Source organism: Amphiura filiformis, chromosome 20, assembly GCF_039555335.1.
Source record: "Amphiura filiformis chromosome 20, Afil_fr2py, whole genome shotgun sequence".
Classification (NCBI taxonomy): domain Eukaryota; kingdom Metazoa; phylum Echinodermata; class Ophiuroidea; order Amphilepidida; family Amphiuridae; genus Amphiura; species Amphiura filiformis.
The window spans coordinates 27,095,748-27,120,412 of record NC_092647.1 but is presented as its reverse complement, the minus strand read 5'-3'; the positions used below and the strand labels follow the sequence as shown (position 1 = coordinate 27,120,412).

The 24,665-nt window shown below is 36.4% G+C and overlaps 1 protein-coding gene across 1 annotated transcript in view; it reads left to right on the top strand.

The window, feature by feature from the left end:
- Positions 1-24,665, top strand: part of LOC140142232 (uncharacterized) — a 76,104-nt gene that overhangs the window by 29,193 nt on the left and 22,246 nt on the right. Inside the window, exons 4-7 of the mRNA XM_072164200.1 lie at positions 2,575-3,678; positions 3,992-4,031; positions 4,528-4,835; positions 5,050-5,104. Of these exons, the coding sequence (XP_072020301.1) occupies positions 2,575-3,678; positions 3,992-4,031; positions 4,528-4,835; positions 5,050-5,104 (1,507 nt within the window). The remainder of the gene's footprint in view (positions 1-2,574; positions 3,679-3,991; positions 4,032-4,527; positions 4,836-5,049; positions 5,105-24,665) is intronic.

Here is a 24,665-nt window from a genome sequence, read left to right as displayed (position 1 = left end):
TAAGAAATAGAAATGATTATTATACATGGAAACCCCTAGCCTACTCCAGAGTAGTGACCAACTGAAATATAATGTGTTTTATTTGGTTTCAATAGTTATAATCGATTTATCCATTGTTTAGGAAGAGTAGAGATTGTAAAAGACAGATAACCACCACCAAGAAATTAATGCCCATGGTAACCATTTTGCGGCCCAACTTTGCACATTTTTCATGCATTAAACCATATGACTGGGGGAGGGGTCATTGGCAGTTTACTAAGTGAAAATTACTTAAATAAATGATAACCAATGGTTATGATGGGTCAATGAACTATTCTTGGTATGTTATTTGCAAATCACAAGCCAATAAAGGATTTTTTATACTGTGAAAGTGCTATGTAATTAGCTCATTTTTATCGAAAATAGCGAACTTTCTTCAAAGTAAAACTTCGTTATGGGGTAAAGACCCCAATCTTTTTATTGGTTGGTTGATCATCCCCATTCATAGTCATTCTCATCCAACCCCTGACTTTAATCAGCAAACTTCTTCTTGAGAGTTTCAAAGTTATACCACTTTTACTAATGAAAAAATTGCAAAAAGAGGATTTTGCATTGCATATTACACAATATTCTAGGTGGGTGAGAAAACTGGCAATACTATTTTTGTAACGTCTAATACATAGGTATTTATCAGCAGCAATTTAAATTGTTCCATACTTCTAGCAATTTCATTAGTGCTAGCTAGAAAAATGTGTCTTTTTCGAACTGTAAAATTGAAAAAAATGTACTTTCCCTGTGGCAATCTTCAAAGAACCGTTACCATGGCAACACGGGATTTTCGAATTGTTGATCAAGTTACAAAATCATTAGACCCAAATACCTTTCCTATCACAAGATTTAGGCAAATTCCATGAACCTTTATTTTTGGCTTTGTCCGCACATTGCTGAATTGATAGAGACCCCCAGTCTTAAGTAACAAAAATTATTTCCTGAATGTAATAAGGCCAGATTTTGTCATTATAGATTAAAGGCATGGCTTTTCATTGTTCTCGTAGTGCCGGCACTTACCTGAAAGTGTTATATCAAATTCGAAATGTTTTGCTTTTAAAGGACTTGGCGAGCAATATGTTTGATGATTCATTAGTTTAAGTTGTGTGTTACTGTTTATGAGCTTTCTGTGTTACTTTTTAATATTTGACGGACTTTATTTAAGTTTGCCATTTTTGCTGGTTTAAATAACTGACAAAAACAGGTTTTGCCGGCAAAAACCGAAGCCTGACTAAAATAGGGGCGGAGCAATTCTCCAACTCCATATCTATTCCTAAGCTTATGTTTACTGAAGTTCTTGAAAAAAAATCTATTCCCATGAGGAGCCTTTAATGCCCATTAAAAGGGAATATTGAGCTTATAAACAATGCTAACATTCAAGTGGTTGTAGTGTTTTTAGCATCAGCAAGCCAGAACACAGTGTTTCTATTTTTGCTTATGTGGGTGCAAATTGTGTTTATTGTACCTATAATAAAAGGTTCCTTTGAAGTTGATGTCCAACCAAAAAAATGAGCATCCAAATTTATCATTTTTGGGCCAAAAATCACGTTTTAGGGAAACTCAGTTTTTTTTTCTCCAAAATTTGAAATACTGATATTTCACAGATATTATCAAGATAACTCTATTGACAATCTCATAGTACGAAATTTGAAAGAAGAAAGGAATGTGAGACCCATAATTTATGTTAAGAAACGTGTATTAGTAAGCCGGACAAAATTGGTAAACTATGAATTTTTTTTAATTAAGCTTTTTTCTTAAACTAGAAACACTGTGATTGTTTTACTGCATTGGGAGAATAAGTTCATCATAGGAATGTGATAGACTTAATATGAGTGAATTTTGCTGACCCCCTTCTTCCGTCGACCATAATAGTCCTTGTCTACATACACACTAAAGGGAACATTGAGTTTGTAAACAATGCAAACATTGCTGTAGTGTTTCTAGCATCAGCAAGCCAGAACACAATGTTTTTATTTTTGCTTATGTGGGGCCAAAGTGTGTCGATTGTACCCATAATAAAAGGTTTCTTTGAAGTCGCTGTCCAACCAAAAAAATGATCATCCAAATTTATCCCTTTTGGGCCAAAAAATCACGTTTTAGGGAAAAGACACCACACTTTTGTCCAAAAATTAGAAACACTGATATTTCATATTTCAGGTATTATCAAGATAACTCTATTGACAATCTTATTTTACAATGTTAGTACGAAATCTGGAAGAAGAAAGGAATGGCAGACCCATATGTTAAGAAACATGTATTTGTAAGCCGGACAAAATTGGTGAAATATGCATATTTTTTAATTTAGCTTTTTTCTTAAGATTTTTTTACTGCACTGGGAGAATATGAGTGAATTTTGCTGACCCCCTTCTTTCGTCGACTGTGTGGTCCTTATCTATATTCACACTTAAATTCGAGCTAAAAGATGCAGCTATTGGCTGTTGGTTTCAATTATGACATATCTGCCTTTGTTGAGGATATACGTACAGGTGAACGTAACTGGTACCTTAATTATTTGGCTTACTGTATAGTATTGTTTTGTATTTACAGGTTTATTGGGCTGAATTTGTAGAGAATGAGGATCAGGTTATCCTTGATACTCATTGGTTTACAACAAATGTCATCGGAGCTGCCTTTGCAGGACAGGAATTTGAAACACAGTTCCCAGTTCTTCCAAACAAGACACAATACTCACTGGAAGAGCTCTCCGCTTACTTCACTGATGAAATAGATACCTTGCAACTTCTTGGCCTTTTGGGTCATATGGACCTGGTTCACAAGACGAAGGACAACATGTACCTATGGCCAGGAAAACTTCCAAAGGACACACCAGAGATTGTTTGGGAAGCAGAAAATACTTATGTGAGAGGAAAAAGCATAGAATGCGTAGCTGATATCGACATTTTTAACCCCAATGTGTATCCCTCTGTGCAGAAAAAACTTCTCGACGAGAACAAATACCCGAGAGTTTCTCGTTCGGCTGTGATCTATGAAGATGGTGCTGTAAAAGTCCTGGTCCAAATGACGAAGACTAAACGCGCCATCAACATCGCTGCCATGTGTTCTGACAAAGATGACATCGAGGCATGTAGCACCAGTCTTGAGAAAGCTGTTGATCGAATCCAATCAGAAATCACTGAGAAATCACCAGGTACTAGCTTTAGAGTAAACTTCATCAGCCAAGACTCGCTGAAGACAAGCAGGAATCTTGACGATGTCTTGACCTATACTAGGGACAATCTTGTACAAGCAGAAAGGGAGAATAGCCTCTTGAAGCAATATGGAAAGCAAGAAGAGGTGACCAAGATATTGTTTCCAGGATACGATGAGATGTTCTTACAAGAATTTGGAGCAGAATGTGGATATGAGTGGCTTCCAATGGATGTAGTCACAAGATGTTTCAGACGACTAGACAGAATCAACGAAGAATGGGAAGAAGACTACAGGGCAGTCGGTAAGGCACTGAAGATCGAACCGGACGAAGTTGATCTAAAGGAACAGCCAACCAACAAAATAATCAAGATCTGGTGCAAAAAGAACAAAAGGAAGATGACGATCGTCATGCTGCACAAATTGCTGAGTCGGCTAAGTCTTGTAACCAATGTGGACGCATTGATAGCCGTAGAGGAGCTGATAGACAAATGTCAAACAAAGGTATGAATACACGTAATGTATTCTCTGTGGTATAGAAAAAGTCATTGATAATTACCTTATTTCATTTACTATACGTGTAAATCTTATACATGATATAATAGAGTGCGGTTGCAAAATAGACGTTATTACTGTATACTCGCCATAATACTGACCAGGAGAATGCATAATATGCATTACATTGATGATATGTGTATGCCTAATTACATTATACTATATACCGTAATAAAGAAATCGGCCGTGATCTACTGATAAGTCACTGCGAATTTAACCCGTTTACCATCGTCACTGATCATCTAAATTGTTATATTTGCAGCATTCAAACGGTGGTTCCGGCAATGAGACATTTGAACCTGGTAAGTGGTTACATGAATCATTCATATTAATGTGAGAATTTTTATACGACTCTGGAGGGATATCAGTTCATATTGGCCATGAGCAATGTCAATAATCATGCTTGTTTAATCCATGTCAGGTGCTGCTCTTTCCCTGATGTCTTTCTTTCTTTTGTTATTATGTGTCGGGCTTACATCAAATTCTCATATTGCCTTGGCACCTTTTTTTTATTTTTTTTATTTTTATTTTTATTTTTTATTGTAGTGTTTTCACTTTTTAGTTTGTTTAGGCTTTTTAGCATAAATAAATAAATAAATAAATAAATAAATAAATAAATAAATAAATAAATAAATAAATAAATAAATAAATAAATAAATAAATAAATAAATAAATAAATAAATAAATAAATAAATAAATAAATAAATAAATAAATAAATAAATAAATATTGTCCAAATAATCTGCATATTGAATGGTGATTTCAGACTTACACTGAACTAAATTCATCATTTTAATAGGCGTGTCTGAAGCCATTGTGAGATGGAGGGTGGTTCTGAAGCGCCAATGGGAGGCGTTGAAAGCCTACATGGATCCTAGAATGCTGGCGTTGCATCTGCAATGCCTAGAACCTGCTATGTGCACAGCGATTGAAGAATCCAGCGACCAAAGAACACAGAAAGTCAAAAGACTGTTACAATTGTTGCTTCACTGCGAAAAGGAAACCTGGCCCAGTATCTTCATTGATGCACTGCGGGATGAAACAAAACAGCTTCATCTGGCTAAGGCACTGAAAGAAGACTTCGAAAAAGTTGCCAGTGAAAACAAAGTAAGCTGAAACCAAACAAAAGGCGGCAAAGGGTTAAAATAAACAAATGGCAATAAAAATGCAAAACTCAAGACAACAGTACTAAATTAGCGTAGAATATATAAATATCACAGTGGTATTATTGCTGCAAATTAAAGCAATGATTATTACGTTATGTCCAAGATATTCCATCAGTAGATCCTATATTGAACAAGTTATGTTTGGTCTATTACAGACAGAAGCGGACAGCCCATCTGACGGGACTTCTGACCACACTGAGGGAAAACAAGGTAAAACATTGTTTTCGGAAACGCCATCGTATTCAAAATGTTACTTTAAAATTTGACCGAATTTTGGAATTCTTAAAATTAATTGGCAAAACAGTTTCTATTTTTGTGTCTTTAGAACATAAATATTATGCAGTTTTCATTAATTTGGGAATTTGAGGATAGTTGTTATGGTGCACGAAGAAATTAACATGGCATATTTGGCGTTTTTCTTACAAACAACTAGGTACCTGGGTTTTCTTGCATCATTTCCTTTTTGAAAATGTACACGTTTATGTACATATCATCATTAATTTAGGGTTAGGGTTAGAGAGCCTTATTATATATTCGGACTAGAGAACCTTATTTATCATTCGGACCAGCGAACTATCGGACTAGAGAAACCGATATTCGGAGTAGCGAGCCTTTTTCAGAATTCGGACTAGCGAATGGTAAATTATGTGTTCGGGCTAGCGAACTTCCGGACTAAGGACCCTTCGGACTAGGGAACCTTCGGACTAGAGAGTTGTTACCTACCACTTAAACAAGGGTTTGTGTTCTTTCTCTTTTAGCAGTTGTATATGAAACAGAGATGATTTTCATTTTGGACTTTACTAAGTCCAGATTAATTTTAAACTTGAAATTAAATTCACTTTGTGTAACAAGTATGATTTTGAATGTCCAATTTATTATCCATTCCAAAAGGATCACCCCCCCCCTTCCAAGGCTATATGATTAGGATTTGGACTAAGGTTAGGAATTGATATAGGATTAGGGTTTGCCTGTTAAGGGTATGTTAGGGTTAAGGTTGGGATTAGGGTTAAGTTAGGGTTAGGATTAGGATTAGGGTTAGGATTAGGGTTAGGATTAGAATTACGGTTAGTGTTATGGCCCATGTTTAGGGTTTAGGGTTATAGGGTACCGTATGTAGGAGGGGTCTGCAATTACCTTGGATAAAATACAGTTGTTTGTGTGGGTGTGTGTACATCTGTACAGGTACATGTATGGCTATGTGAATATAGGCCTGTGATTCATATGAAGAATGTGCATGGTCTTTTTATAGTACAAGGACAAATTGGCCAATGCCAGAGGCTATATGCATACCAATGTGTGTACATCTACAAATGAGAAATTTTTGGTGGTTTGCTTTTCATTGCAAATTGCAGTCATTTGAAATTATCGCAGTTTTTTTAATTGCAACTTCCTACACACAAAATGGCGTTTAATTTACTCGCAACATTACGCGTCTGGTAAAGCCGTGAAATTGTGCCTATTTAGAGGATATCTCATCATTTGTATAATGTACATCATCACTATACTTGTCCATGTTATCAAAGATATGGCTATATGCAGCTGTGAATTTCCAGCCCCCCCCCCTTATGGCCAGGGTACCACGGGGATGGGTGGCTGGGACTTATACCAGGGCTAAATTTCAAAAATGTTAAAACTCCCGGCCAAGTCCCGGACCGACGGGAAACAACACATGGCCGGCCCTACAGGGACAAATTTTGTGTCAATGCCCGTCTGTTATAATAAACTGCCCGGCTATTTTTTCCGGGTACTCTGCACTGCAGCCAGGGGTTGGAGTGGGTCAGGGACTCAGGGTTTCAATTGACAAGTGCATTATCAACAGTCTTCATTTTCACGTGCATGAAATCTATAAGCTTAACTACTGAACATACGGGCCTATGCACCCCCCACAATCATAATTACTCACATCACTAGTATCACAGGGTCAGGCTTTCAATTGACAAGTGCATTATCAACAGCCTTGCATTTTCACGTGCATGAAATCTATAAGCTTAAATACTGAATATACAGGCCTATGTACCCCCCTCAGCACACACACACAATCATAATTACTCACATCACTAGTATCACAGGGTCAGGGTTTCTAGTGACAAGTGCATTATCAACAGCATTGCATTTTCACGTGCATGAAATCTATAAGCTTAACATACAGGTCTATACCCCCCCCCACAAACACACAATCATAATTACTCACATCACTAGTATCACAGACATTCAAATTCCATCATGAAATCTATTCGGCTTTCACAGTACACTGATTTTCAAGTTCAAACGCTAGCTCTTCAAAGGTGCTGAATTCGACCATCGTGCAAATCGCCAGATATCGTATGAGGAACTTAACATAAGGGCGCACATCACTGAAAATGATGCCAGTTTTCTCTATAAAAATGCTAATTAAAATCATTTAAACAATTTTTGATATCTGCCATCTGTGATACACTTGTAGGATTTAATATTACTAATCATTACCAATCCAAATTTATGCAAATTTCTGCTCATTTTAATGCTTACTTTTAGAATCTATGTTTTTTCTTAGAATAAAAATAAATTAAGATTTGTTCCAAGTCTACCATGTTACAATACTGATAATTCAATAAAAAAAACTTTTTAGACTGCAACAAGTCTGTCCTAAAACATTGTATTTATTTGGATAATGAATTGGAAATTCAAAATCATATTTGCTACACAAAGTAAAATTATTTGAAGTTTGAAATATATAGTGGACAAAATAAAGTCCAATTTGAAAGAATTTAATGTTCAGTAAGGTGTATGGCTCAAGGCTTGGATAGCAGTTATCCATGTTTGACCAATGCATGCATGGATAGCCCTAGTGAAATGGACATTGGATAGCTCTTATCCATAGTGCTGAGTGACCAGCATGGATAATTGCTATCCATTTTGCCTCTCAGTTTACATGTGTTTGGCCCAAGGCTTGGATAGCTCTTATCCATCCCAGTGCTGACCAGCATGGATAATTGCTATCCATTTTGCTTGTCAGATTACATATTACAACAGAGATGATTTTCATTTTGGACTTTACTAAGTCCAGATTAATTTTAAACTTGAAATTAAATTCACTTTGTGTAACAAGTATGATTTTGAATGTCCAATTTATTATCCATTCCAAAAGGAGCACCCCCTTCCAAGGCTATATGATTAGGATTTGGACTAAGGTTAGGAATTGATATAGGATTAGGGTTTGCCTGTTAAGGGTATGTTAGGGTTAAGGTTGGGATTAGGGTTAAGTTAGGGTTAGGATTAGGATTAGGGTTAGGATTAGGGTTAGGATTAGAATTACGGTTAGTGTTATGGCCCATGTTTAGGGTTTAGGGTTATAGGGTACCGTATGTAGGAGGGGTCTGCAATTACCTTGGATAAAATACAGTTGTTTGTGTGGGTGTGTGTACATCTGTACAGGTACATGTATGGCTATGTGAATATAGGCCTGTGATTCATATGAAGAATGTGCATGGTCTTTTTTATAGTACAAGGACAAATTGGCCAATGCCAGAGGCTATATGCATACCAATGTGTGTACATCTACAAATGAGAAATTTTTGGTGGTTTGCTGGGTTGGTACAATTTGTGACACTACTTTTCATACCCGACTTTTCATACCCCACCTGACCCGACTTATTTTTAAAGTTTTGTTAGATATTCGCAGTTTATTCCGTTGGTAATCAAATATTAAGCAAATACCATACACATTTCCTTAATATTATTGATAAAGAACAGCGTTTTCAAGCATTTTCTCATCTCAAATTTCAAAGCCTCGTTCAGCCATATTTAGATACAAAATTGTGATAAGTATTGATGAGTTTTGAGCCCTGTGCAAATCTTATCGCCTGGACTAAGGGATTGTTCAGAAATACTTGGGGGGGCAAAATGGAGGGGTCAAAAAGTTTTCGTCTCTAAAAAGGGGAGTCAAAAAGTTTTATGTCTTTAAAAGGGAGTCAAAAAGTTTTTGCTCCTGATAGGGGGCAGGGGTCAAAAAAGTTTTAACAAGAAAATACCAAAAGAACAAGAACATACAACATTTTTGCGCGCTACTCACGCACATTTGCCAATAGGCCTATAAAGTCTTTTTGGAAGCTCGAAGACTTTACATTTATCAAGTTTCTATAAGAAAAGAGAATATATTATGTATATATTCCACTGATAATACCGGGTCAAAATGATGCAACCGACATTTTTTTCGTCTTTCCCTCGAAATTTTAATATATTTTTCCACTGACCAAGAAAAATTACGCCCCTAATAAACAAATCTTTAGACTAAAAATATTGAGTATGTGCCAAGATGTTTCTCTCAATTTCCCTTTCTTGTGTTACTTTTATTTAATTATTGGTTCTAAGAATGAAACATGAAAAAATTAGAATGCATACAATGAAATTAAACTTCATACAAGTCACCCTATAAAACTTTTTGACTCCAATTTCCAAGTGCTCAGCCCCCCCAATGTTCTGAACACTCCCTAAACCTGTGGTTATAAAGTTTGCTCAAGCCAATCAATAAGTGTTTGCTTATATCAAAATGCATTGACCAATTACCAGGAGAACAAAGTCAATAACTATGCCTTGATATATATGCTAACTTGATTGAACTTGCTTGGAGCAACTGAGCGGTACATTGAAGTCAATACTCAATTAATCTCAAATGTTGGTAGCAGTGAAAGGGCTGAATAACATGCAATGACAATATTGACGTTTATAATGTCACCATGCATAGATCTGAATGTGACAGACAGATTTATACTTCCTCATGAAAAGGTAACTTATGAACGACTGGTTTGGAGATTATGGCTGCGCACGAGGAAGGGCGATGTTTATAAATAATAAAATTCTAAATCATAATTTTTCACCAATTACACTAATTTAGCCTTTTCAATTCGGTAGACTTCATTTACACTTTTTTTAGTATTCATTGAAATATCTAAAATGATTAATCATAACAATAAAAAGTGGGGTATGGAAAGTCGGGTATGAGAAGTAGGGTCACAAATTGTACCAACCCTGGTTTGCTTTTCATTGCAAATTGCAGTCATTTGAAATTATCGCAGTTTTTTAATTGCAACTTCCTACACACAAAATGGCGTTTAATTTACTCGCAACATTACGCGTCTGGTAAAGCCGTGAAATTGTGCCTATTTAGAGGATATCTCATCATTTGTATAATGTACATCATCACTATACTTGTCCATGTTATCAAAGATATGGCTATATGCAGCTGTGAATTTCAGCCCCCCTTATGGCCAGGGTACCACGGGGATGGGTGGCTGGGACTTATACCAGGGCTAAATTTCAAAAATGTTAAAACTCCCGGCCAAGTCCCGGACCGACGGGAAACAACACATGGCCGGCCCTACAGGGACAAATTTTGTGTCAATGCCCGTCTGTTATAATAAACTGCCCGGCTATTTTTTCCGGGTACTCTGCACTGCAGCCAGGGGTTGGAGTGGGTCAGGGACTCAGGGTTTCAATTGACAAGTGCATTATCAACAGTCTTCATTTTCACGTGCATGAAATCTATAAGCTTAACTACTGAACATACGGGCCTATGCACCCCCCACAATCATAATTACTCACATCACTAGTATCACAGGGTCAGGCTTTCAATTGACAAGTGCATTATCAACAGCCTTGCATTTTCACGTGCATGAAATCTATAAGCTTAAATACTGAATATACAGGCCTATGTACCCCCCTCAGCACACACACACAATCATAATTACTCACATCACTAGTATCACAGGGTCAGGGTTTCTAGTGACAAGTGCATTATCAACAGCATTGCATTTTCACGTGCATGAAATCTATAAGCTTAACATACAGGTCTATACCCCCCCCCACAAACACACAATCATAATTACTCACATCACTAGTATCACAGACATTCAAATTCCATCATGAAATCTATTCGGCTTTCACAGTACACTGATTTTCAAGTTCAAACGCTAGCTCTTCAAAGGTGCTGAATTCGACCATCGTGCAAATCGCCAGATATCGTATGAGGAACTTAACATAAGGGCGCACATCACTGAAAATGATGCCAGTTTTTCTCTATAAAAATGCTAATTAAAATCATTTAAACAATTTTTGATATCTGCCATCTGTGATACACTTGTAGGATTTAATATTACTAATCATTACCAATCCAAATTTATGCAAATTTCTGCTCATTTTAATGCTTACTTTTAGAATCTATGTTTGTTTCTTAGAATAAAAATAAATTAAGATTTGTTCCAAGTCTACCATGTTACAATACTGATAATTCAATAAAAAAACTTTTTAGACTGCAACAAGTCTGTCCTAAAACATTGTATTTATTTGGATAATGAATTGGAAATTCAAAATCATATTTGCTACACAAAGTAAAATTATTTGAAGTTTGAAATATATAGTGGACAAAATAAAGTCCAATTTGAAAGAATTTAATGTTCAGTAAGGTGTATGGCTCAAGGCTTGGATAGCAGTTATCCATGTTTGACCAATGCATGCATGGATAGCCCTAGTGAAATGGACATTGGATAGCTCTTATCCATAGTGCTGAGTGACCAGCATGGATAATTGCTATCCATTTTGCCTCTCAGTTTACATGTGTTTGGCCCAAGGCTTGGATAGCTCTTATCCATCCCAGTGCTGACCAGCATGGATAATTGCTATCCATTTTGCTTGTCAGATTACATATTACAACAGAGATGATTTTCATTTTGGACTTTACTAAGTCCAGATTAATTTTAAACTTGAAATTAAATTCACTTTGTGTAACAAGTATGATTTTGAATGTCCAATTTATTATCCATTCCAAAAGGAGCACCCCCTTCCAAGGCTATATGATTAGGATTTGGACTAAGGTTAGGAATTGATATAGGATTAGGGTTTGCCTGTTAAGGGTATGTTAGGGTTAAGGTTGGGATTAGGGTTAAGTTAGGGTTAGGATTAGGATTAGGGTTAGGATTAGGGTTAGGATTAGAATTACGGTTAGTGTTATGGCCCATGTTTAGGGTTTAGGGTTATAGGGTACCGTATGTAGGAGGGGTCTGCAATTACCTTGGATAAAATACAGTTGTTTGTGTGGGTGTGTGTACATCTGTACAGGTACATGTATGGCTATGTGAATATAGGCCTGTGATTCATATGAAGAATGTGCATGGTCTTTTTATAGTACAAGGACAAATTGGCCAATGCCAGAGGCTATATGCATACCAATGTGTGTACATCTACAAATGAGAAATTTTTGGTGGTTTGCTTTTCATTGCAAATTGCAGTCATTTGAAATTATCGCAGTTTTTTAATTGCAACTTCCTACACACAAAATGGCGTTTAATTTACTCGCAACATTACGCGTCTGGTAAAGCCGTGAAATTGTGCCTATTTAGAGGATATCTCATCATTTGTATAATGTACATCATCACTATACTTGTCCATGTTATCAAAGATATGGCTATATGCAGCTGTGAATTTCAGCCCCCCCCCTTATGGCCAGGGTACCACGGGGATGGGTGGCTGGGACTTATACCAGGGCTAAATTTCAAAAATGTTAAAACTCCCGGCCAAGTCCCGGACCGACGGGAAACAACACATGGCCGGCCCTACAGGGACAAATTTTGTGTCAATGCCCGTCTGTTATAATAAACTGCCCGGCTATTTTTTCCGGGTACTCTGCACTGCAGCCAGGGGTTGGAGTGGGTCAGGGACTCAGGGTTTCAATTGACAAGTGCATTATCAACAGTCTTCATTTTCACGTGCATGAAATCTATAAGCTTAACTACTGAACATACGGGCCTATGCACCCCCCCCACAATCATAATTACTCACATCACTAGTATCACAGGGTCAGGCTTTCAATTGACAAGTGCATTATCAACAGCCTTGCATTTTCACGTGCATGAAATCTATAAGCTTAAATACTGAATATACAGGCCTATGTACCCCCCCCTCAGCACACACACACAATCATAATTACTCACATCACTAGTATCACAGGGTCAGGGTTTCTAGTGACAAGTGCATTATCAACAGCATTGCATTTTCACGTGCATGAAATCTATAAGCTTAACATACAGGTCTATACCCCCCCCACAAACACACAATCATAATTACTCACATCACTAGTATCACAGACATTCAAATTCCATCATGAAATCTATTCGGCTTTCACAGTACACTGATTTTCAAGTTCAAACGCTAGCTCTTCAAAGGTGCTGAATTCGACCATCGTGCAAATCGCCAGATATCGTATGAGGAACTTAACATAAGGGCGCACATCACTGAAAATGATGCCAGTTTTTCTCTATAAAAATGCTAATTAAAATCATTTAAACAATTTTTGATATCTGCCATCTGTGATACACTTGTAGGATTTAATATTACTAATCATTACCAATCCAAATTTATGCAAATTTCTGCTCATTTTAATGCTTACTTTTAGAATCTATGTTTTTTCTTAGAATAAAAATAAATTAAGATTTGTTCCAAGTCTACCATGTTACAATACTGATAATTCAATAAAAAAAACTTTTTAGACTGCAACAAGTCTGTCCTAAAACATTGTATTTATTTGGATAATGAATTGGAAATTCAAAATCATATTTGCTACACAAAGTAAAATTATTTGAAGTTTGAAATATATAGTGGACAAAATAAAGTCCAATTTGAAAGAATTTAATGTTCAGTAAGGTGTATGGCTCAAGGCTTGGATAGCAGTTATCCATGTTTGACCAATGCATGCATGGATAGCCCTAGTGAAATGGACATTGGATAGCTCTTATCCATAGTGCTGAGTGACCAGCATGGATAATTGCTATCCATTTTGCCTCTCAGTTTACATGTGTTTGGCCCAAGGCTTGGATAGCTCTTATCCATCCCAGTGCTGACCAGCATGGATAATTGCTATCCATTTTGCTTGTCAGATTACATATTACAACAGAGATGATTTTCATTTTGGACTTTACTAAGTCCAGATTAATTTTAAACTTGAAATTAAATTCACTTTGTGTAACAAGTATGATTTTGAATGTCCAATTTATTATCCATTCCAAAAGGAGCACCCCCCCCCCTTCCAAGGCTATATGATTAGGATTTGGACTAAGGTTAGGAATTGATATAGGATTAGGGTTTGCCTGTTAAGGGTATGTTAGGGTTAAGGTTGGGATTAGGGTTAAGTTAGGGTTAGGATTAGGATTAGGGTTAGGATTAGGGTTAGGATTAGAATTACGGTTAGTGTTATGGCCCATGTTTAGGGTTTAGGGTTATAGGGTACCGTATGTAGGAGGGGTCTGCAATTACCTTGGATAAAATACAGTTGTTTGTGTGGGTGTGTGTACATCTGTACAGGTACATGTATGGCTATGTGAATATAGGCCTGTGATTCATATGAAGAATGTGCATGGTCTTTTTATAGTACAAGGACAAATTGGCCAATGCCAGAGGCTATATGCATACCAATGTGTGTACATCTACAAATGAGAAATTTTTGGTGGTTTGCTTTTCATTGCAAATTGCAGTCATTTGAAATTATCGCAGTTTTTTTAATTGCAACTTCCTACACACAAAATGGCGTTTAATTTACTCGCAACATTACGCGTCTGGTAAAGCCGTGAAATTGTGCCTATTTAGAGGATATCTCATCATTTGTATAATGTACATCATCACTATACTTGTCCATGTTATCAAAGATATGGCTATATGCAGCTGTGAATTTCCAGCCCCCCCCCTTATGGCCAGGGTACCACGGGGATGGGTGGCTGGGACTTATACCAGGGCTAAATTTCAAAAATGTTAAAACTCCCGGCCAAGTCCCGGACCGACGGGAAACAACACATGGCCGGCCCTACAGGGACAAATTTTGTGTCAATGCCCGTCTGTTATAATAAACTGCCCGGCTATTTTTCCGGGTACTCTGCACTGCAGCCAGGGGTTGGAGTGGGTCAGGGACTCAGGGTTTCAATTGACAAGTGCATTATCAACAGTCTTCATTTTCACGTGCATGAAATCTATAAGCTTAACTACTGAACATACGGGCCTATGCACCCCCCCCACAATCATAATTACTCACATCACTAGTATCACAGGGTCAGGCTTTCAATTGACAAGTGCATTATCAACAGCCTTGCATTTTCACGTGCATGAAATCTATAAGCTTAAATACTGAATATACAGGCCTATGTGCCCCCCCTCAGCACACACACACAATCATAATTACTCACATCACTAGTATCACAGGGTCAGGGTTTCTAGTGACAAGTGCATTATCAACAGCATTGCATTTTCACGTGCATGAAATCTATAAGCTTAACATACAGGTCTATACCCCCCTCCACAAACACACAATCATAATTACTCACATCACTAGTATCACAGACATTCAAATTCCATCATGAAATCTATTCGGCTTTCACAGTACACTGATTTTCAAGTTCAAACGCTAGCTCTTCAAAGGTGCTGAATTCGACCATCGTGCAAATCGCCAGATATCGTATGAGGAACTTAACATAAGGGCGCACATCACTGAAAATGATGCCAGTTTTTCTCTATAAAAATGCTAATTAAAATCATTTAAACAATTTTTGATATCTGCCATCTGTGATACACTTGTAGGATTTAATATTACTAATCATTACCAATCCAAATTTATGCAAATTTCTGCTCATTTTAATGCTTACTTTTAGAATCTATGTTTTTTCTTAGAATAAAAATAAATTAAGATTTGTTCCAAGTCTACCATGTTACAATACTGATAATTCAATAAAAAAACTTTTTAGACTGCAACAAGTCTGTCCTAAAACATTGTATTTATTTGGATAATGAATTGGAAATTCAAAATCATATTTGCTACACAAAGTAAAATTATTTGAAGTTTGAAATATATAGTGGACAAAATAAAGTCCAATTTGAAAGAATTTAATGTTCAGTAAGGTGTATGGCTCAAGGCTTGGATAGCAGTTATCCATGTTTGACCAATGCATGCATGGATAGCCCTAGTGAAATGGACATTGGATAGCTCTTATCCATAGTGCTGAGTGACCAGCATGGATAATTGCTATCCATTTTGCCTCTCAGTTTACATGTGTTTGGCCCAAGGCTTGGATAGCTCTTATCCATCCCAGTGCTGACCAGCATGGATAATTGCTATCCATTTTGCTTGTCAGATTACATATTACAACAGAGATGATTTTCATTTTGGACTTTACTAAGTCCAGATTAATTTTAAACTTGAAATTAAATTCACTTTGTGTAACAAGTATGATTTTGAATGTCCAATTTATTATCCATTCCAAAAGGAGCACCCCCCTTCCAAGGCTATATGATTAGGATTTGGACTAAGGTTAGGAATTGATATAGGATTAGGGTTTGCCTGTTAAGGGTATGTTAGGGTTAAGGTTGGGATTAGGGTTAAGTTAGGGTTAGGATTAGGATTAGGGTTAGGATTAGGGTTAGGATTAGAATTACGGTTAGTGTTATGGCCCATGTTTAGGGTTTAGGGTTATAGGGTACCGTATGTAGGAGGGGTCTGCAATTACCTTGGATAAAATACAGTTGTTTGTGTGGGTGTGTGTACATCTGTACAGGTACATGTATGGCTATGTGAATATAGGCCTGTGATTCATATGAAGAATGTGCATGGTCTTTTTATAGTACAAGGACAAATTGGCCAATGCCAGAGGCTATATGCATACCAATGTGTGTACATCTACAAATGAGAAATTTTTGGTGGTTTGCTTTTCATTGCAAATTGCAGTCATTTGAAATTATCGCAGTTTTTTAATTGCAACTTCCTACACACAAAATGGCGTTTAATTTACTCGCAACATTACGCGTCTGGTAAAGCCGTGAAATTGTGCCTATTTAGAGGATATCTCATCATTTGTATAATGTACATCATCACTATACTTGTCCATGTTATCAAAGATATGGCTATATGCAGCTGTGAATTTCCAGCCCCCCTTATGGCCAGGGTACCACGGGGATGGGTGGCTGGGACTTATACCAGGGCTAAATTTCAAAAATGTTAAAACTCCCGGCCAAGTCCCGGACCGACGGGAAACAACACATGGCCGGCCCTACAGGGACAAATTTTGTGTCAATGCCCGTCTGTTATAATAAACTGCCCGGCTATTTTTTCCGGGTACTCTGCACTGCAGCCAGGGGTTGGAGTGGGTCAGGGACTCAGGGTTTCAATTGACAAGTGCATTATCAACAGTCTTCATTTTCACGTGCATGAAATCTATAAGTTTAACTACTGAACATACGGGCCTATGCACCCCCCCCAATCATAATTACTCACATCACTAGTATCACAGGGTCAGGCTTTCAATTGACAAGTGCATTATCAACAGCCTTGCATTTTCACGTGCATGAAATCTATAAGCTTAAATACTGAATATACAGGCCTATGTACCCCCCCCCCTCAGCACACACACACAATCATAATTACTCACATCACTAGTATCACAGGGTCAGGGTTTCTAGTGACAAGTGCATTATCAACAGCATTGCATTTTCACGTGCATGAAATCTATAAGCTTAACATACAGGTCTATACCCCCCCACAAACACACAATCATAATTACTCACATCACTAGTATCACAGACATTCAAATTCCATCATGAAATCTATTCGGCTTTCACAGTACACTGATTTTCAAGTTCAAACGCTAGCTCTTCAAAGGTGCTGAATTCGACCATCGTGCAAATCGCCAGATATCGTATGAGGAACTTAACATAAGGGCGCACATCACTGAAAATGATGCCAGTTTTTCTCTATAAAAATGCTAATTAAAATCATTTAAACAATTTTTGATATCTGCCATCTGTGATACACTTGTAGGATTTAATATTACTAATCATTACCAATCCAAATTTATGCAAATTTCTGCTCATTTTAATGCTTACTTTTAGAATCTATGTTTTTTCTTAGAATAAAAATAAATTAAGATTTGTTCCAAGTCTACCATGTTACAATACTGATAATTCAATAAAAAAACTTTTTAGACTGCAACAAGTCTGTCCTAAAACATTGTATTTATTTGGATAATGAATTGGAAATTCAAAATCATATTTGCTACACAAAGTAAAATTATTTGAAGTTTGAAATATATAGTGGACAAAATAAAGTCCAATTTGAAAGAATTTAATGTTATGATATAACTGTAAGCAAAGAAGAAGATAAAGAGGATGGCTCAGAAAAGCAAGGTAACATCATGACGGGTATTGTATAACCATGGAGGTATATAAATAAATGGAGAATGATCTAGCCAAGCATCTTTTGTACTACGTTGGTTATGACCAATTATTGTTGAATAGGCAATTTCAGGGGATATTGATTATGCTAAGCTGATTACATTGTTAAGTCTGTTTCACTGGTCATTTATTTCAATGGGGTGCAAAATGCAGTTACTTATAATGTTTATTGGAAAGTGCTCATGTTTCAGAGAATTTAATATCAAAATGTCATTTTCGCCAAAAAAATGCATTGAAATCAGTCTTTTTGAATAAAATAAACACCCTATCTGTAGGCCTATATCTGTGGTCATATTGTGACCCCCTACATTTTGGTCATGATTCTTGAAAAATTAAATTAGGCTATGACCCCCTATTTTTCTTTCCAAAAGTTATGACCCCCCGGTATAGGCCTATTTGGAACCCCCTCCAAAGAAAATGATGGCCCCTAATAATATTAATAATCATTTAGGCCTAAATACTGATAATTATTTATTATAAAATGAGAAGTTTAATGATGATGAAAAGATTTTAGCTGAATTCCGAAGTACTTCCGGTAAATTTTACTCGCTCTTAACTCAATTGGCCCAAATTGGCCCAACATAATTTTTTCACAATCGGAAGGTAAAAACGTTTTGCTTTCATTTGCACTATATTTGAACTCCCTCAGACCCCTTAAAAGCTTAATATATGAACATGAAAACTAAGTATATTTGTCAAGTTACGGCACAACTAGTGTTGAAAACAGTTTCATAACTTGAGAACAGAACATCCAAATTTCATCGGGTTTTCGCACAATCATACATTGAAACTATAAGCTATCAAAACTGGCGACTTTGAACAGCTAATTGACTAGCTGACGTCATTATACAGTCTCTTTTACAAGCCTTCCGGTACGGGTCAATGTAGGTTCAATTCCTATGAGGAAATTTTGGGAGTGACGATCAATGAACCATGGTAGAGTCTCATAACCATCGTGGAGATCAATAGCTTGGCTGAAGTGGCTAGTCATTCAAGTTTGGTGACTCAATGAATAGAGGTAATCGGATAATCTCCACTTAAGAGATTAGAATTCTGGCGATCATTCTCCATTTATTTATATACCTCCATGGTATAACTGTAAAGAATTACTGTTATACAGACTTGACATTGGGTATGGAATATTTCTTCACGAATTGCCAAGGCTAGTCTGTGGTGTGACGGGAGATGGTGTAAAATAATTGTTTAGTAGAAATGTGCGTTCCATGAGTTTACATTATGGTACTCATAATGCAGTACATTTGCCTAAAAGGGCGGATTTAAGGAGGCTGAATTTGAGCTTTGTGGGGACACAATATTTCTCCTCCATTCATCATTTTTCTGTTATTATCAAATGTATTGGGGTTTAAGGGGGTGTAATACCCTAATTTTCATCAGTACCCCTCTTCTTTTTTTCTTGCAAATTTATGAAGTACATAAATATGTTCATTACCTCATGTCCTGAACTTATAAAATATCTCTACCTACAAAGAAAACCATTTTAGTATATCATTTTTGCCCCATATACTTTTTTTTGTTTACCTGTTACTATGGGATTATAGTAACTCAGTATGTGTGCCTCATAACAAAACATAATTTATTCTATTCAAGTAGTACTTGAATAGAATAAATTGTATCTTTTGTTATACCATCTTCAGACTGTGATCAACTATGTATGCTAAAATATCTCTTCCACAACGAATGGTATAGCGAATTTAATAATATATAGCCTCTATCATGTGTTTGGAAAAGAAATTTCTATAAGGCTATATGTCATCATAGGTCAGGTTATAGGTCACCTGGTTGAGGTCAAATTTAGGCATCCATTTTGAACAACATGTGATATATCAACATAGCTATAATGAGGAATCAATTGTGATATTTGGTCTAGTTTGTCTTTTACTGGATATATAATGCTATGATGGACAGAATAACATTTCTTGGGAATGGATGTAAATGGTGAGTACAATTTAGATTGTCTAATTGAAATGGATTGGACAAAAAAAAAGGTAAAATTGGTACCAAAATCACAAAAGTGAAGCTTATGAAAAACTACCTAATCTGATGGAATGGGTGAAGAGAAATGCATTTTTTTTCAACATAACTGCAGTTTGGTTGTGGAAACGTTTTACCTATGGCTTAATTAGGTTTCAGTGAAATAAATGTCGCTAGTTAAAAATACAAAATATAGCTCAACATTTTAACCAGTTCGTTTGTTGATAGGTGTGGAGCACTGAAAATCACCAAGTTCATGAAGTCATCAAGAACCACTAATTCCCATTTTACATATCAACATTATTTCTCTAATGCGTTGGCAACATGTATCAAAAATTGGAACGAAATCCGTTGATAGTAAGCTTTCCAAAATGAAGTGAATTTAAAACGTCGGTGATGTACCACCTTTTGGCTCCTGCCTGTAAAAGTACGTAAACTACATTGATACCGATGCCACCACTAGAACGAGAAGATTTGCCCCTTCACAAAATGCAAAAAAATGCAATGGGTGTAATAACCCCTTAAGGTGATAATTCCTAAACTTTGTTAGCCATTGGCATTCGTTAGAGCTGACATGCACTTGGAATGTACCATTTTGTGCAAATGAGAGGAGCTTATAATATTGCTCTTTAAAGTGATACGTACATAGAAAGTTTAAATGTCCCCCACTGGGTTCAAATGTTAGAAACTTACGGTACAAAAATAATTGTGCGGTTTGTCCAATGAACTCATGCTCAGTAAGTTTATAACACTTGGCTCCAGGGCACCTTTCAAACTTTCTGAGTACGTATCACTTTTAAGAGCCATTTTTCAAAAGCTCATCCTACATTGAAATTTGGTACATTACAAGTGCATTTTAGTTCTGATCAACACTTGTTGGTATTTAGGCTCAGTACACAATTGGACCTCAAACTTCAATAAATTTGATTATATGAGAACAATGTTCAGGAAGTCATACATTTACCCCCCCAAAAAAAAAAACCTCAAATTCAGTCTCCTTAAAACCGCCATTTAGGCATGTTCACTACATTATGAACACCAGAATTGAACTCATGGAAAGCATATTTTGATGACAACATCTCCCGGCACACTACAATAAATATTCAACCCATACGGTTTATGGAGACCCCATCTATCATTACCCCCATCTTCACGAGCTTCCTGCAAATACTGTGATCTTGGGCTTTCATGAAACTTGGTGTGGACAGGTGGCTGACCAGGTATTGTTCGAGTGACAAGAGATGGGCACACAAATATAGACACATTTAATAAATACAAGGGCCTGCCTCGTGACATTTTCGAGTCGTTGGATAGACGTTTCAAATGATATTCGGTGTTTACCAATTTTGAACATGGATGATTTGCCCAGTGCCAACCAAAGTAAAAAAAAAAACCTCCGAATATTTGCGTACTTATAAAAATGTGCTCGCTGCATACATCTCACCCACTATGGGCTATTCCAGATAAAACATGCACCCCCCCCCCCCTATAGAGGGCAAAATTATTTTTTTCTAAAATGTCTGGAATTCCAAAGCATACTTGAGGAAGAAACCTGGATTTCCGGCCCTGTTTAGTGCATGTAAAATCTGGAAATCCATGGAGGGGTATGGAGGGTTTTTTAAAAATAAAAAAAAAAAGTTGGAATTTTCAATTGACTTACAAAAAAAATCTGGAATTCCATCGCCCTCTATAGAGGGTTTCTAAAATACCCAAATAAAAAGTTGGAATTTTTCAATTGACTAGCAAAAAAGTCTGGAATTCCATGGAGGGGTATAGAGGGTTTTAAAAATAATTTTAAAAAAAGTTGGAATTTTCAATTGACTTACCAAAAAATATCTGGAATTCCATCGCCCTCTATAGAGGTTATCTAAAATTACACAAATAAGTTATAATTTTTCAATTGACTACCAAAAAATCCATGTTAGTGTTTTAGAGTTATTTTAGGCTAATTGTATAGGTGTTTATTGTTCTCATGGTTTCATTATATTTGCTTTATCTGCATTTTATTCAAAGTCATCTATGATGTTTTACATGTATATTATAGGCCCACCACCAAGGCGTGTGTTTGGCAGTAACGTACGCAGGTTTTTGAAAGTCATTGGCAGGGGTCTCGATTCTCTGACTGTTTTAAAATTTAATAACTAATTCCCCAGTTTTCCCCGATTGGGTGCATTTCCCCGAACTTTTTGACAAAAGTGGGGGGGGGTCACATCCCCCTGTCCCCTTTGCGCACGCCACTGGTGTTGGTATCCTAGGTAACCACTAAAATTAAGCTTCTCTTTTGTGAAGGGTTGCTGTTCTCCTTACTGGTTTTCAATAACAATATGTGGTATGTAGGCCTACTACTTTCTATATTAGGCCTAAAAATTGTTTGATTGACGTGACATGATTTTTAAAATTTTTGTTAAACCGGGTCTTTAGGTCCATATCAACTGAACCACACAAAGGGACGCATACTCTGTCGGCAGCACACATTTCGAACTATAAAAGGATTGGAGTGTGAAACTCAGTTTCTTGCTTTAGCTCTTTCTAAAAATTCTCTCTTTATGTCCTTAATTATTCTTTATTTAATCCTGTTCTTTCTTTCTTGAGGCCTAGATCTTTTTTTCCTACTTTTCAACTCGAATATTGTTGTATTGTCAATGGATATACTGTAGAACGTTCGCCTAATGGCGCTATGGGCCCCCTTGACATAACTGGTATTTTAGACACAAACTTAAAGTGCCCTCCCATAAAAATCCCACCAGCAAATAAGGGCACATACCCTTAATTCTTGTTGGGATTTTTATAGCCTGAGTCCCTCGGCCCCGATCTCGAAACAATTCAAAATGGCGGAATAAAATGGCCGTTTCTCACCTGCAAGCACAACCCGATGACCGTGCGTAAGCAGTTGAAGGACTGGTGGATCAAGTCTAGGCAAAGGAGCCCATGTGCGCCATTAGGCGAATATTTACGGTACATAATAATTCAAACTTTCTTACTTTGGTTTGAGCTGAGACTAAAATACCTAAAGCCTCAAATGTTGTTTTTATATTAAATATATAGCTGTATTTGAATGAAATAGATATATTTATAATAGGCTTAAGGCTACATGATAAATACATGAAGCCACAGCAAGTAGATCGAGTCCGATCTTGTCGCGCCGATGGTGCTTATGCTAATTGCTGCAGTACCTTGTACTACGCAGGTGCTCCTTTGTTAAAAGGGAATTCCCTGATTGGGGACGATCAAAGAGCTCATATCTAAATTCTTTGGGGACTGTTACTTTTTAAAGTTTCAACGTCCGTATACATACGACATATATGAATAAAATATAACATAAATAAAGTAATATTAATATTTAACACCCAGATTGGGAAGATGTATAGAGGAAATGGTCCTTTATTGTTACCAAAAATAAATATATAGCTATATATGTTGCATGGATCGAATGGTGCAATTAATATCTTGCCTGTGTCATGTGCTCATGTTATCGAAAAAACAAAACGAATAACCACTCGTATCATACTGATGTCTGAGTGAGGGCTTATTACTTGAAAGGAAAATAAGTAGAATAAATGGTAGATATAGATGACTTTTTAGTCCAGAGAATACAAAAAATGTATGTGACATGACAGCTGGTAGTATTTTTTTATTATTGAATTCAACTTTCGAGTTTAAGTGTTACTTTGTTATCAATAATGCAAAATGTATTTGATCCTGACATGAATGGTTCACATTGATATATGGAAAATTGTTAATTGCGTAAAGGTAGACCTACTTTTTAAAGGATGCTCTGACCGATGCCTTACAATTCACCATGCTAAAAAAAATTTGAAGAGTGTAGTACAAGAAGTCCCTTTGTTACATAATGACAGTTTTGAGAAAAACAGGTTTGACGTTTTTGAAAATTCCCACAAATCATATTAAGCGACACATTAAATTTAAATTTTCAGGTAGACACAGTGTGCCCTCAAGAAAAGTTTTGGTGCAAAATTTTAATGTATGCCACATATTGTTTTTGTATAATCAATAATCACTAATTTGCACAAAGGTACTTTTAGGTCTACAATGATGCACATAGGTACATCTTGTACGGTAAAATGCAACCTGATAATGTTAAACACAATTATATCCATAGTAATCATGGCAAGATGATATTATAAATACCAGAAAGTGAAAATACCATCAAATATACAATAAAAAAAAAAATTGTTGTTCATCATCAACACTATTGTCATCATCATCATGGTCATCATCATCATCATGATAATAATGGTTGTCTTTATTATCATTATCATCATCATAACAATGTGCACCACATGCCATTTGGTATAAAATGTTTTAAAAAGTACAGAAGTATCGTTTTAACCCAACGGATACATTAAAATGTCATCATCATCATGGTCATCACCGTCATCATGGTCATCACCATCATCATCATCATCATCATCATCATCATCATCATCATGGCCAGATTGCATTGTCATATTAATCATATTAATCATGTCATCTTACATGAATTATCTAAAGCAAAACACTTCATATTTAGAGATTTTTTACA